This window comes from Lagopus leucura, unplaced genomic scaffold, assembly GCF_019238085.1.
Source record: "Lagopus leucura isolate 7727_CA_CO unplaced genomic scaffold, USGS_WTPT01 Super-Scaffold_100157, whole genome shotgun sequence".
In the NCBI taxonomy this organism is placed as follows: Eukaryota; Metazoa; Chordata; class Aves; order Galliformes; family Phasianidae; genus Lagopus; species Lagopus leucura.
Genome location: NW_024962334.1, coordinates 32,855,938 through 32,871,492, shown reverse-complemented (window position 1 = coordinate 32,871,492; position 15,555 = coordinate 32,855,938). Strand labels below are relative to the sequence as shown.

The 15,555-nt window shown below is 35.7% G+C and overlaps 1 protein-coding gene across 3 annotated transcripts in view; it reads left to right on the top strand.

The window, feature by feature from the left end:
- The window catches only part of NEBL (nebulette), a 241,033-nt gene that overhangs the window by 156,316 nt on the left and 69,162 nt on the right, over positions 1 to 15,555 (top strand). For 2 of the 3 annotated variants that reach the window (XM_042889189.1, XM_042889188.1), the window contains exons 3-5: positions 4,145 to 4,249; positions 6,300 to 6,410; positions 12,864 to 12,974. The exons of the other annotated variant lie outside the window; for it this stretch is intronic. In XM_042889189.1, coding sequence (XP_042745123.1) covers positions 4,145 to 4,249; positions 6,300 to 6,410; positions 12,864 to 12,974 — 327 coding nt within the window. The remainder of the gene's footprint in view (positions 1 to 4,144; positions 4,250 to 6,299; positions 6,411 to 12,863; positions 12,975 to 15,555) is intronic. 3 annotated transcript variants of the gene reach the window in all.

Here is a 15,555-nt window from a genome sequence, read left to right as displayed (position 1 = left end):
TGCCCCACAATGACTTTGTGACAGCAGCCCTTGTCCTTCTGGACCACGGGACAGGGCGGTTGTCCTTGACAGTCTGGTAGCCTGCCAGCACAGCTCCTCCATGAGAGCACACTAACAGGAGCACTTGTGACTTGAGATACTGTGATTGCATTACACTCACCCTGCATTCTTTTCAGGCTGACTTTAGTTTGGCAATATGATTTTAAAAAATGGTTGTGATGGCATTCCTGAGTGTATGTGCAACTGTCAGGCTTGAACTGTAAGCAGGGGGAAGCTGGGAAGTGTTTGTGTGCTCCCGTTCTTCAGGAAATCCCCATCTTCATTTGAGGTTGGCAGATATTTGTTCTGTGACTCTGGTACCCCTGAATTGTTTCTCCCTAAAGCCATTTCATTTAATCTTCCTCTATTATACAATTTTATTTCATTGATGCTTTCAAAACTGTCATGTATATTTGATCTAAATGAATTACCTTCCATTCCAGGCCTTCTCTCTTCTGTATTAGAACTGAGCCTATCCATTTGCTTGTATTATTTATATTTTAGTATCCTGTCATCTCTTCTTTGGTCTGAATATGCAGTGTAATACTGTGAATGCTTTTTGGTAGAAGCAGATACTGTGTCTTCTGAAGATTCTGCTGTATTTTAGTCCTGTGTTGTATCAGTGCTTTTTGTAACCTAGAGCAAAAATAGTATCACTATCTATGTATCCTTGTATGGGAGCCAGCTTTGCCTCAGGATACATAAAGGAAGAGCTAAAGAGGCATAGAGCCAAGTGTAGTAGTAGTGCTCTTCCTCAGGTATCAGTAGGCTTGGGACAACCTAATTCAGCCAGAGTTATTTTCCTGGGCTCACCATTACTAGTCAGAGCCTATAGCTCAGGAGTACTTTGAGGTCCAAATTTCTTTTGACTAGTAGAATGCTATGGGGCAATAATATTGTATGCTTGTCCTCACACTTTTTGCTAGTTTTCTGTGGCCACAGAAAGTGGATTTAGATAGATCTGTGATCTGACACAGTTCTTACACTGCTATGAAAGATTATAAACTAAGAAATGAAGAATTGGATAGGGAAATGATAGTGGAAAAAAAGTTCTCTTTCAATCCAGACTAAGAGCTAGATGAGAAAGTTCAGGCCTTTTTGTGACTCTTCCAAGCCTAATGAGATCCTTGAGAGATGACAGTTCTACAGTGGATCATGGCACGTTGGTCAACATCGCCATTTGTATCATAAGTGGGTCAAAATATGAAGAACAATTTTTCATATTTGAATGAGACAAATATGTACCCCTGAATGTAAAAGAAAGTTAACTGCTTGGGTTAATCTTGGATTAGGCTGATACCACTTGAATTTTTCTTCTTGGAGCAAGCTATGGACAAAATGAATTCTCCTGGTGAGCAAGGAAGATTGGGTGATCTTTGATAAAGTTTGATTTTAGCCAAATAGCATTCACTGAGCAAAACAAACAAGTCAGTTTCAAGCTTATCCTTTTGGTGATTGTCTAGGAATTTTAATCCAGTGTTACTGGATAGCTGTGCTTCTGATCAGAGTAATTTTATGATGCGTCGGGGAGGAGAAAGGGCTCGGGAGAGAGCTTTTAAAAACTTTAGAGGCTCTAGTGAGATATTGGCCTTCGAAAGTATATCAAAAGGGCAGTGGTGGCTGTAGGCCATCATTTGCAATTTTTTCCTATTATCTGTTCTTTTTCTAAAGTTTACCAGACCTACTCAACCTAGACAGAGTGTATGGTAAGTCACTTAAAGGCAAAATTTCCTATTTAATATTTTAGCTGTTTGATTATCTATAGATAATCTGGTAAACTTTTCAGAAAATAATGAATTCTCTGCATATTTCTTCCAGCAATTGATTATGTTCTGTCATAGCCAACTGCTTCAGTGTCCCACTTACTTCACTTAAAATAAATAGACATTTTAAGTACACATCATGACTGTGTTATACTGGTCTCATTTTGTCTTCCTTTGCCTAATTCTAAGTGATGTAAACACTTCTGTAACAGAATCAAGTGTGCTGAATTAAAACTGGACACACAGATTTTGTTGTATGTCCTTTTAAATAACTCATTTGAACCTGTGTGGACTACCATAATAAATATAAGTAATAACGGAGTGACATTATTCCTTTATTTCTTCTGATTATTTTGTAAGGATTTCTACGGCAGAATGGCTTTGATTATATCTTCTAGTCCCCTTCCCCCCAATTAAAAGATACCTTAGGAGGCTTTTATGCTTGATTTTTGAATGTAATTATTACTCTAATTAAAATGGATGCAATTACAGCTAGCTCTCAGTTATCTGTGTGTGATTTATTTAAGTTGTGAGCGGCACGGCTCTCCATGTCCTCTGCCAGAGCCCCAATTTTACAGGCATCCTACTGGGAATTCCATCAGACCTAACCAGTCGACAGCTCTATAGATAATCCTATAGTCTTCCTCAACCATATTGCTGTGAATAGCCATAATTCTTTAAGGGTGCTTTTTAAGCCATTCATGTGAACCTTCACACCTCACATCATGCACAGCCTTAAAAGCGTGTGCATGCATGCACACAGATTGGCTGTATAGGCACCTGCTCATCTATATCATGACACTGCAGTTTTTGTGCATCACTCTGTGGTTACCTAGAAGCACAGTGACACGTACAGAGGTTACATGAACTATTGGATCAATGTGGCCCTGAGTGAAATGATGATATACAGTAATTTTACACCCTTTATTTCCTGAACATTTTTTACTTAGAATACACTGTAGTTCATAAAGGGGGATTATATGATTCAGTAAAGAGATGTAAATTCATTAGTAGTCCAAATATGGATGAGCTCACTGTAACCAAAATTATTTCCTGTGTGGTGATTATGTGGTCAACAGTCTGAAGGGAACTTGGCATTCATTTTATGGAGGACAAAAAACTTAATCAAAAAGTTAAAGAGCTGATTCTGTGTAAACTACCATTATTCCTCGTGAATAATTTTCCAAGTCACTTTGTAGGAATTTGTGATACCCACTAAGAATGCACAGAAGGAGGAAATTAATACCACATATTTTGGTAATGGTCATGTTGCTTTGTCTATTGCTTGTCAGCAAGCTGGGAGTGCATAAAAGCATGGTGCTGTTGTGCAGAATGTGAAAATGAGGTTAGAGAAATGGTAGCTGATAGTAACTAGGAAAGCTTAATCCTAAATAATTCAACTTGCCCGGAATTAAACTATGCTATATGAAAATAAAGACATCTCAGTAAAATCATTTAAGGCTACTTATTGGGAGTACCTTTAAAAGTAAGGACTACACAAAGAAATTGTCTGCCCATAGAATGTGTTTAATCAATCTTGCTGTATTCACAGTATTTCTTCATAGTTTGTATATAGTAAGGATCCCCTGCACATTCACTATGTCTATAGATGTTGCATTCTTCAGTCTCACTAGTTAAAACCAGCTCTGACATGACTTCATCAAGAGATTGATGTTTCAGATAACTGCATATTGCAGCTGTACCTATTGTCTGGTAGGAAAAAAGGAGGTGTTTTTTAAAAAATAAGCTCTTGCTTTTTTGCAAAATACACTGTAGTGTTTTGCACCCAAAATGCTTTTAGTTGTATATGTACACAACTTAGGAGATGGGATGGCATAAAATTTTCTTGGCTTTTTAAGAGACTCAGATATTACCTGCTTGTCACAACCATAGGGGTGCTTTGTAGGCAGTGTTTTAGCAATGGACTGGTGAATTTTTTCCTTTAACTCTTGGATTTATAAAGAGATGTTTCATTATGCTATCCAGATTCTGGGCTTGCAAGATCTGTGTTGGAAGCCAGTCTAACAGTTTTATCTGTGAGGTCAAAGAGAAAAGTCTCGATTCATCTCTCTTTTCTTTAGATGAGCAGAACATCTATGGGCAGTGGAAAAATTGTGCTGTATATGTAGAGAAAAATAATGTATTTGTTATCTTTAATATTAAAGAGCTCTATGACTTTTACATTCCTGATTCTGTATGAGAACTGGATATTTCCCTGCATGGCCTTAAGAAGTTTGCTAGCCATTGAGCACTTTATTATTATAAGTAAATGAAATACAGCTAGCCATTGTGTATTTTTCAGGTTTTATGAACAACTGATCTTCTCTTTTTTCTTTTTATAGGTACACTACAAAGAAGAATTTGAAAAATCTAAGGGCAAGTGCATATTTGTACCTGACACCCCTCAGCTAAAACATGTGAAAAGTGTTGGTGATTTTATTTCTGAGGTAAGAACAAAAAGAATTCTCTTTGCTTCTTATTCATTGTGAATTGAAGATTATATTTATGAGCAGGGGATGGATGGCTTATTTTAAACAATAATTCTGCTTAAAGTTGATGTGATTTCAAACACTATAATCAGTGTATAATGTATACCCACATGTATTTACATAACCCTTTTATTCCAGGGTTCTAAAATATGTTTTATTAACAACTCTGAGACATTCTGTGCTATTTTTTGGTCAACTGAGGAATAGCAAAAGGATTTCTTTTTAGTTATTCTGCATTGACGAGCTTTGCTAACTACACTTGTGCACAAACAGCCTGTCAAAGAAGAGAGAGAGAGACCTGTTGCTGTGTTATTACACCCGCTCTTCAATAAGGGAATTGGAACAAGGATCAGGTGAAGGCCATCCACAGGTCACCTATCAATTCACTTGCAAGTGAGCAAATCCATGTGTAATGGCAAAAAAATGGCAGCTTCCAAAAATGATAGACTACAGTTTGCTCTCAGCTTTTTATATCCATACTTTTTCAAAATTTAAAGCAGGTTGTGTTTCATATTATCCCATTGTTGTCTTAGTGTAGTGAGATACATTAAACCCAATAATATGATGGATGGTTTATCTAGTAAATTACTGACCTCTAGTGTCCCATCACCTGTCTTTGCAAAACTTGAGCACTTCTTAAATTCTTAACAGCAGTGAAAAAACGCCTCTGTTTTGAGGGACACCCACAAATGTTTAGTAAATTATTTATCTATATATTATGTAAAGGGAACTATAAAAAAAAAAAACAGCTGTATATTGCACAGGAAGCTAATAACATTTGATAGACTCGTTTAATATGTCTTTCATTTATATGGATACTTTCTCAGCAATAAATGAAATGGTTTTTATAAATTTGGAAAACTTAGATCTGAAGCAAAATTCTCATTGATTTTGAACTATGAAGACTGCTCTGAAAGTGATGCCTCCTACTTTATTACATTGGCCCATGACGTCAGATGTGGATGTTGGTGGTATGACAGTAGAGGTGGAACTTTCCCACCAACATTATGTTCCATGTTGTTGCCATGTGGCAGATGGCAGCAGAAGGGTTGTCTGACAAAATGCCTTCTGACATGGAAGTGCATATGAAGCAAAGGTGTGGAACTGAATTCCTTCGTGCAGAAAAAAATTGCACTAATTGTCATTCACTGATGTGTACTGAACATTTACGGAGACCAGTGGATTGAGCATGAGAGGCAATGGGTGGTGCTTTCAGCACTGTTGACAGATACAGTGGGTCATCTCCACTGGTGCAGATTTTTAAGAGCCCGGCATACAGACTCTTCTTCATGGCTGGTGAAAACACATCTCTAAGGGTTGTGACTACATTGAAAAATAGAGTTTTGTAGCTGAGAATCCAGCAGTGTTATTGCACTCCTTGTTTCTGATGTAGTTTCTATGAAAATAAATAGGAGGCATTACTTTTGGAATATCCTCTGCATTTTTTATCCTTTTTATGAGGAATTGTAAGTTCTGAACACTGGAGAAAGCACAGAGTAAATAGAAAGGAGTTAAAAAAATGAGTCTGCAACATGAGAAGATTAAGTAAAAAAGATGACAGACTTAACTTCAGTGATCCTGTCTTTTCCAATTGCGTTTAATTGCTACTTCACATTAATTGGTAAAATATTGTTCTATTGATGTCTCACTGCTACCATTGTGCAAGATTTTGGAAAACATAATGAGAAAATACAAGTTGGGTTTTTGGAAATGATTTAATATGATGTAGAGAAAATGACTGGCTTGCTTTATTTTGTACTTCTCTCTTCAGTTCTAGAACTTAATTAACAAGTTCTTTGCATTACTTTGAGAATTAGACAGATCCACCTAAAGCATTTTAAAGTTAATATTTAAAAAATGTGTATTTTCTTGACAATTTATGAGACTGCAGTAGATTTTTCCAGTTCTAACGTTCTTAGTGCCATTTTATTAAATAGGAAAAATATGTAGTATGATTACTGTATCCAGCGACTTTTTCATGTTGCATCACCTTTTTCTTTCCCTGTAGGTGAAGTACAAAGGAGCTGCTAAGAAAGGCCTTTCCAACTCTCTTTATCAGCAGATGCCAGCTACAATTGACAGTGTATTTGCAAAAGAATTAACTCAGCTGCAGAGCAAGGTGCGACTTTAAAATCACAAAAAAGATTTGTACAATAATTGTAGGGCAGAATATGATTACTTTGAACAATATTATTGTGTGGATACTTGATTGCCTGCTTGATTTATTTTGGGTGAGATTATCATCCAGAGTTTGTTATCATAACTACTTAACTTCAACAACTGCCCAATTCTAAAATGTAGACAATCTGGCTTGCAAAGTTTATTAAATATAAACATTAAAAAAGATTAAAAGCAGCCAAAATCCATTAGCAACCCATGGATGCCATAGGGGATTACTGAATTCAGTAACATTTTATTGTGTTTATAGAATATGCAAATCTTAGATAAAAACCATTTCCACTCAAGTGTTCTGTTAGCTTTTTAAAATGTTTGAAGTAGAATCAAAGCAAAAAAAAGCATTTAATGACATATGAAGGCACTCATTTGGAACAGTAAAAATATTTTCAGTGTCACTAATCATTTACATACTACTGACAACAAATTTCATAGAATTAAAATTATAAAATCAAGTATATTGAACATTGTGTAAAACATGCAAGCAATTAGTAAAGTAGTAATCCTAGTTCAGTTGGCTCCAGGGGCTTACATATGTAATCCCCTTATTTCAGGCAGGTAACACTTAGCTTCCATTGATCCCAGTGGAATTATGAGTATTGAATATGTGTAACATGAGTGAAGTTGTAAATTTTTGCTGTTACTCATCATAACAACGACTGATACACAGTCGTGGATCTTTATCCAAGAATCTCAACATTTTTCTTCTGCCTTTCTCCTCTCTTAAAAGTACTATGTATTGTTTAATAAAGCAAGCCTGTGAATACAGTCCTAAACTCCTGCTATTGATAGATTCCCAATATTCATCCATTTTAATACAATGAATTTTTTTCAGAGCAGTGGAAAATATCTGTGATGAAAAAAAGCACTGAAATCTCGGGACAGCTTGTAGAGAATTGATTTAAAACAACGTGTTAATCAAGATAATAATAAGCAAATTCATTAATGAAATGTATTTTTTTTATAGTTTGAAATAGAACATGTTTGAAGTTAAATCAGCACAGCAGCTGCAGTAAGATTAGTGTCACGTATCATTGTCATGTGAGTGAACAGTAGAAATAAACGAAATTAAAACTTTATAACATTTTTAAACAGCTTGATTCTTAAAACATTATTTAACTAGCTTGCTATGGGATATACTAATGGATTCACTCCAAATGTGTATATTTTCAATTAATTTATGTAAATGAGCTTAATTAACATCAGTGATATGGCAGAAAATATAAATAACTGAGGCTAAAAATGAAAACATTTGATTTATCAAAAAAACTTGAAAAGTCTGACATTTTTATTTGATGATTTTGAAGCTTTTCTTCAATCATCCAGCAGTCATAGAGAAACAAATATGCATATATGCTGTTATATTAAAGCAGATGTTTTTTCCTGTAAAATTCATACCATTCTCATAGGAATAGATGCTTTATAAATCTTAACTACCATAAAGCTTCGAGATATGCTGACACATTTTTTGAACTTGTGGTTACTGTTGCAATGGACCTGAATTTAATGCTACTTTGAGAGACATCCTAGGGGATTTTCTAGTGGAAAATCTTCTCTACAGTATTCAAATCTAATCCATATTGTGCCTATCACTGTGATACCTAAGTAGCTAATATGAGGATTTCAGATTTCAGCTGTGTCAGGATGTGGCAGAGAAGATTTCTGCTGCATCCTTCTAGACAGGATTGTGTATTTACAGGTCACCAAGGGGAGACTATATGTACCCCACAGGGAGAAGGAAAATGGCACTGGCAGCCTCCATGCCAGCCCTCTGGCAAACAGGCTGCCACAAGCAGAGAACCATGGTCTGCTTCTCAGTTGCAATAAATTGATTTTAAATAGGTGCTGATTTCTTGAGATGAGAAGAATATGAGTATGTGTCCTTTTTCCCATTCCTGTTAGAACAAATTGACACCTTTGGCTTTTTCTTAGTGCTCCTTGAGCACACAGTAACCAAACCATAGAGATGCTCTCTTGCACTGTGACACCACATTCTTGACAGGGCCATGCTCATCTGCCAAGCAATGTGCCAGTACTTGAGCATCATGGCCTGCACAGGCCTGAGACTGGCAAATGATCTTGGGATTTGGTGTTAGGTCCTGACATGGTGCTGCTATACTGCTATGCCCAGCAGCACCATTTTTAGCCTACTTAGATCTAGCCCAATTTATGAATTTTATACACCATTTCGGATCTCACTGATGCCTTGGAAACTCAGGCAACCAGGAAAATTTCCCTTTTTTTTATGACATGAGGTTATTGCTCAACTGAAACTGCCCTTTACTGTCATTTCCAGAAAACAAATACTGCTGTAATACCACTTATCCCTTTGCATTCTGTGACTGATAGGGCGCTTGCCACTGATTTCAGCAGAGCTACGAATTCATTCTATGGGGCTGCAGCGGTAGAGTGTTCACAGCAGCTCACTCAGCAACTCTGTTTTTCCTTCTTTGGAGTTTGCTCGCATGTTTGCTATATTGATTAATGCTCCGTTCCCTTTTCAAGATATACACAAAAGACTAAAATAAGAGAATTTTTACTGGCTTTTGTGTAAAGGCAATGTCTGCTCTTTTGTGCTTTATGTAGAGCTGGCCTGAAGATAGGAATAAATACACGTAGAGAAGGAAATCCATACAAATTTTTGGACACATACGGGAAAAAGCATTTCATGATAGTGAGGTTTCGTTGCCTCACATACTTGAGTGCCTTTTTTCAATTTTGTTCTTTCACACTATGGAGAAAATTGAACTGTAAACTTCTAAACAGATTTAATGGGGATGAGCAACCAAATTTCTCTCTCTCACTTTTCATAGCTGCCCCCAGAATAAGCCGCAGAGAGAAGAAGCCACTCTCCTCACTGCATGAGTTCACTGTCCTTGCTAGCTGCAGAGCTTTCACAATTTCCCCGCTCTCTGCAAAAAGAAAAAGTTGACAAGAAGAGTCTGGGGAGGGAGACCTCAACATGATTTTCCTCAGGGGAAATGGTCATTTTCTGGAAAGATTGCAGTCTTCCTTTGGAAAATATTTCTGAGGAAAATTTCAGATCACTGCTAGCTTTGTGCCAAGTATTTTTCCTGTCTGAACACCAGTTCTGAAGTTCTTCCTTACACAGAACATTTTTTTTTAAATAAGGTGTCACAAACAGTGATAAAGACATTTAAAATTGCTTGGAGGGGAGGCAGCGTTGAAAAATAAAAGTATGTGTTACATCACTACTTTCATCATTTCTGTCATAAGAAAAGATTACACTGTTTTTCTTCTTATCTAAAATGAGTAATCTGACACAAACTGAAGGCAGTTTAATTTTCTCCTTTGACCAATATTTCACATAGTAACTACATGTCAATGCTCAGCAGCATTTTCTGTTTGTCTTCAAAGATGATGAACTAAGTGAATCTTAATATTTTTAACTTCTACAGAAATTTTGAGTTTTTCTTGCTTGTGGGCAGGTTCCTTCTCTTATGTTCAGATGTACGGTTTTAAGTATGATAAAGCTATTTCTGTAGTTTACTGCATCATTTATAGACATATTACATGTTGTCAGACTGTTTAATGAAAGTATTTATTTTTTAATTTCATAAAATCTCGTTTTCAAGATTTTTTTTGTAGACTGATAGCAAGCATCAGTCTCCTGGACTTCTTGAGTTTTGTTTTACAGACATGGATTGGGTAGTCACATTATTTATCTAGAGATTAAAATGGACTTTTCTGTGTTATACATTTCCTTCTACAAAAATCTTTGTTATGAAACTCAAATTCAGAGCTCAACTTAGTGACTTTTAAAGAGAAGTATAAAAAATAAGAAATATAATAATATCCCAAAACAGAAAGTGGGTCAGAGTTAAGTGAAAAGACCACAAAGATTCCTTAATTCACCTTCATATTCACACACTGGCACACACGTAAGAGAAGAAAAATAATACAAAAAAGAGTAGTTACAGATCAGTTCAACCTGATACTTACATGCATTATATTCCTGGAAATACTAAATGGTACCAGCACAGAGCAGATATTATGCGAGTGACCTATTATATTTGATCTCTCTGGAGATACTATTTCATATTTATATAAGTTGCAAAGAAAGGAATGCCTCCTATTTATTTCCATGGAAACTACAACAGATATAAAGAGAACAAAAACGTTATTTGATAGAGAAAGATAGATTATTTGTCACTATCACTGTGGTATATAAGTAGCTAATATAAGGATTTCAGATTTCAGCTGTGTCAGGATGTGGCAGAGAAGATTTCTGTTGCATCCTTCTAGCCAGGATTTTGTGTTTACAGGTCACCAAGGGGAGACTATATGTACCCCACAGGGAGAAGGAAAATGGCACTGGCAGCCTCCTGCAAACAGGCTGCTGCAAACAGCCCTCTGGCAAACAGGCTGCTGCAAGCACAGAACCACTCAGCAGCTGTTGATGAATGTCAATGGGTGCAATTTTTCTCAATGTAATATTTCAGCTACACACCTTCGCTTCATATGCGCTCACATATTGGATGCCACTTTATCGGACTGCTCCTCTGCTGCCATCTGTCTCATGGAACAAAATGTGATGGGGTATTGGTGGGAAGGTACAGCTTCTACTGCCATACCACCAATACCCACCTCTGTCACTGTAGGCAAACATCATAAATTCGCAGCAGTTTTTGTATATTAAATAAGTAAAATTTCATTTTACTAAAGTTTGGAAATTCAGCATGAAATAAATAGTAATGTATAAAACAATAGTTGTAAGAATACTGATGAAATAATCCTTATAAACATTTTTAAATGTTTGTGTTGAACTGATTTACAAACCTGGGAATATTCTGCTTACCTGTCCAAGGCTCAACTAGGCAGCTATGTAACTGCGATTCTTTCAAGGTTGCATAGGCCAGTAAGATTAATGTGAAAAGATTAAAAAGAATGGGACTATAATATAGCAGCTCAGGTATTCCTACTATAAGCTAAAGAAAGTATTACTATCCCAAGTCAGTGGACACTTGATTGTAGTTTCTGTTAATTTTCTCATGCTGGAAGTTGATTGCTTTTGATTTTTAACATCTTGACTACATAGCTCATATGCCAACATTAAATTGTAGATGTTAAAGTGGCTAAGTAACAGTTTAATACAATATCTATAAATTATGGGGTTTTGGAAAAAAATAACATTTGGGTCAGCTTCTTAGAATGGGAAATATCTTAAAAGAGACAACGTGAAACAAGGGAAGTAGAAAAAGCATTTTTATGGCGTGTTTGTGTAGTAATTACTCTTTTGCCACTGATAATGATATATTTGCAATATTTCTATCTTATTGAAGATCGTTTGCTTTGCCAGATGCAAAATGTAATCCTTACAGGGAGCTTATAAACTTTTTTTTCTGTATCAGTTTAAGTTGTGTGTGTTTCCCCAGAGACACGATCATGTTGGATTTATGCTATATAGAGATGGTACATTTTATGTTTCCTAATTTGATGCTTTTGTTCATATAGTAGGGTTTTAGTTTCAAATCCTTCTCCTCCTGATCAGCTTTCTATCTTATTTAGTAATTGCTGTTTTCTTGGGGATTATATTAATGCTTGCTCCTGAGACCTATTAGAAAATGAATTTACTTGCTCCTTGCTGCTTCTTCAGGCATCAAAACCTGGTGAATTTTCTTAATGTAAGCCTGAAAGCTTATGACAAGGGTAAGTGCAAGATCAGCTTTTCAGGCAGTTTCACTATGTGAGTGTGTACATATGTAAGTGGAATACACTACAGTGAAAGCTGGATGGACACCTAACATTGAGCTGTTTCAACTGTAAAAATAAATTTGTTTTTAAACTCACAATCCAATTCCATTTTCCTTTTCCGTGATGACAATAGAATATAAATATTATTTTTTTTGTTAACCTGGGGCTAGTCCAAATGTATATTATGCTAGTAATTTCCTAACAGTGCATGAAATTGATGCTTGGGCTATAAGTATTTCATGTAAATCTTTTCAGTTACAAGGTATGCACAAATAAATACAGAAAAAGAAATGCTGAGTTTATACTTATTTAGCAGATAGATTCAAGTATATTTTGAGGATAAAAAAGCAACAAAAAAGGCTTTCTTTTCACTTTTATTTTTCCCTGGGCTGCCTTCTCATCTTTTTAAGGTTAATTTTCTGTTTTTGTATGTGCATATTTATTTTTCTTCATCCTGTATACTCAAACCTGCAATAATAGACTCAGAGAAATCTCCCTGCTGACTATGTCTCATCTGTCTCTCTTTTGGGCAGAAGCTGCTGTCGTTTAAGGGTTATGGTTCCATTAAGGAGCTTAATAATTAATTACATTTATTCCTGAGTAGGGACACACTACAATGCTAGATTTATCTCAGCTCATAATATTACATGTGCTCGCTAAAGTATGATGTTGCTCTTTTCAGGTTCTGTATAAACAAAAACATGATGCTGAGAAAGGAACTTCAGATTATGCACATATGAAGGAACCTCCGGATATTAAGCATGCCATGGAAGTCAGTAAATACCAGAGTGATGTAAGTACTCCCCCACCTCACCAGTTGAACTCATCAAGTGAAATTAGTTTCACTTGTTTTGGATACCTACTAACTGATAGGAAATGGGCATGGAATGTTTTCATATTTCATTAATTGGAATTTTTTTACATTATACACTCTGAAGTATTTTGGGACATGATGTGTGTATAAGGTAAGCTATGAGTGATGTTGTGTGATTTGTGATAAAGAGCACTGGAATGTGTTTTTTACCATTCCTTAATAGTCATTTTTATTGCTGTTAAGAGCTATGGATTCGAAGTAAAATTACAGAAAGAAGGATTACAGAATTTTTAAAATTAATCTATACTTGTACTTTAAAACAGTTTGCATGAACAGTGATGTAGCTTCGGAGTCTTACACTATCAACTTTTGGATGATTCAGTTAAAAGGAGGAAAGGGGGGTAATTTTTGCCCTACTATTGCACATTTTTATGAACGTGAATTATTTTCTTCCTGTCTCATGAATACATACCCCAGTGAGTTCCAAAGAATAATTTCTGACTGATGTCACAAAATCAGAACCATAGAGTGGAGTTTGATACTTCATACTAGTTTATGCCACTGGCTGAAGTGTTTGTTATCATTTACTTAGTTAAATAATTTAAAATAAATTATTTGGCTATTTAGTGTTTGTTTTTTTAAAAAATTAGTTTATTTTTTTACTGCTGCTTGTTTATTTCTTGAAGTGCTTTTGTTTTTCACAATATAAGAGCCTAATAATACTATTTGTGTTTTTTATTAGCTTCAGTTCAGGTTTGATCTCACAATCCCTTATGCTGTTCTCTACTTACCCAAAGACAACTTTGAAGAAAATGTATGTTAGTCTTAGTTTTTGTAAAAGATTATTTAAGAAAAAAGTAAAGTTTAAGAGAAAATTGTCTAGAACAGTGAAACCATTTCAAAGGGAGCACAAAGCCCTTATAAACAGCTTACACCTATTTACCTTTTAAGTTGTGTTCTAGTACTGTTCTGTTTAGATAACAAAGTCAAGTCAGGTAAGTAGATGATTTTACAACTCTCTTGTTTCTCAGATAAATGGGATATTTCTTTGCTGCTAACAATATAGAAAATAAAGGTGTTCATTTTGAATTATCTTAAGTTTACCCTGTCTTCCATACTGACAGTGTAACAAACACTCAGGTTATACAGACTGAAAGTTAAATGTCAGTGTTAGATATATGTTCGTGTGTACAGAGTCTTGACAGCTGGCTGCTGATTAAAAGGCTGCTGGAAAACTTCAGGGAAGCATTATGTTTGCAGAATAACTTTTTTTTTTCTGCTGGGAAATACTTGAGCTGTAACTCCCAGAAGAGATTTGCAACCTACCTAGATTACAGAATTCCCTCTTCCTGTCAAGCTCTGACCGTCTCTGCTGTTGGAAGCATCAGGATGTCAGATTCAAAGAGGATACAAGCTGAGAACGTGAACTCTCTTCATCAGTTCACGTTTGTTTTTTACCTAACTAGGAATGATTGCAGATTACTAGGGAAGGAAATTGTATTGGGAAGAGAGATGGAAATCATTTTCAGAGTAGGTGGTGAGACTAACAGGAATATGAGATGAGTTTTGGAGTCAAATTCATCATGGTCTGAGGATTAGTATGCTAGCACAAAACCTACTCCCCTTCTACAGCTGTACATCACCTGCTAACAGAGTTAAGGAGGGCAGGGTACAGATGTGGCAGTAAATGAAATTCAGTTGTTACATCTTCTTTCATCCTTAAAGCAAGCAAAAAAGGAAATGGAGGCAAACACAGGAGGGAAGCATGTTTTGATAAATGAGAACTTCTAACAGCATATTAAAAATAATGAAAAAATACTGCAGAAGGTATTTTGTGCCTGAACAAACTTAAAAAAAAAATAAAAAAAAATCAAACAAAACCTCCAAATCTAACCAGGTAATTTCATCTGTCAGAGATTTCTGGTTGCTCATGGGGAGCTATAGTGCAATGGAGCTATATCTGTATCACACATAAAAGAGCAAGTTTTGTAAGTTCAGTTATTGTTCATCAGACTTACACAACTCCATTGGGTTATTATTTGAGCACCATGCTTAATGTAGGTTGTGGATTCCTTGCTTTGCAAGTAAAAGTTTTAATTCAGAGCCATGTGTCTTTTTATCTTTAAGTCAGAGTAAGGAATAGCAAGTGTCCCAGATGTGGAGCATTTCTCTTTCAGAATGTAGACTATTTGTAGAATCACAGTTTGAAAGTGCAGTGTAAAAAGAAGGAAACTACTGGGGGAATAGAAGGACAAAGCTTTTTATCCACCACTCTGTACAGTATACCTATGGGAGCAGAATGCGTGTTTACCTACAATGGTCTGCCAACTCAATTCAACCTTTACATGCAGGGTTTGCATCTAATAGGATTAGGATGTGTTTAAGACTATTTACTTAGGCTTAAAATAAGGCTGACATTTATACTCAACTCTGTGAAATGTGCAATTTCCTTTAAAAATTAAGACTGTGTTCAACTTACAATACATTTGTGCTGACATTTGGAAGCTGTCATGTGCTCTAGGCCTTCACACCACTTTGAATATCATTAAAATATTGTATG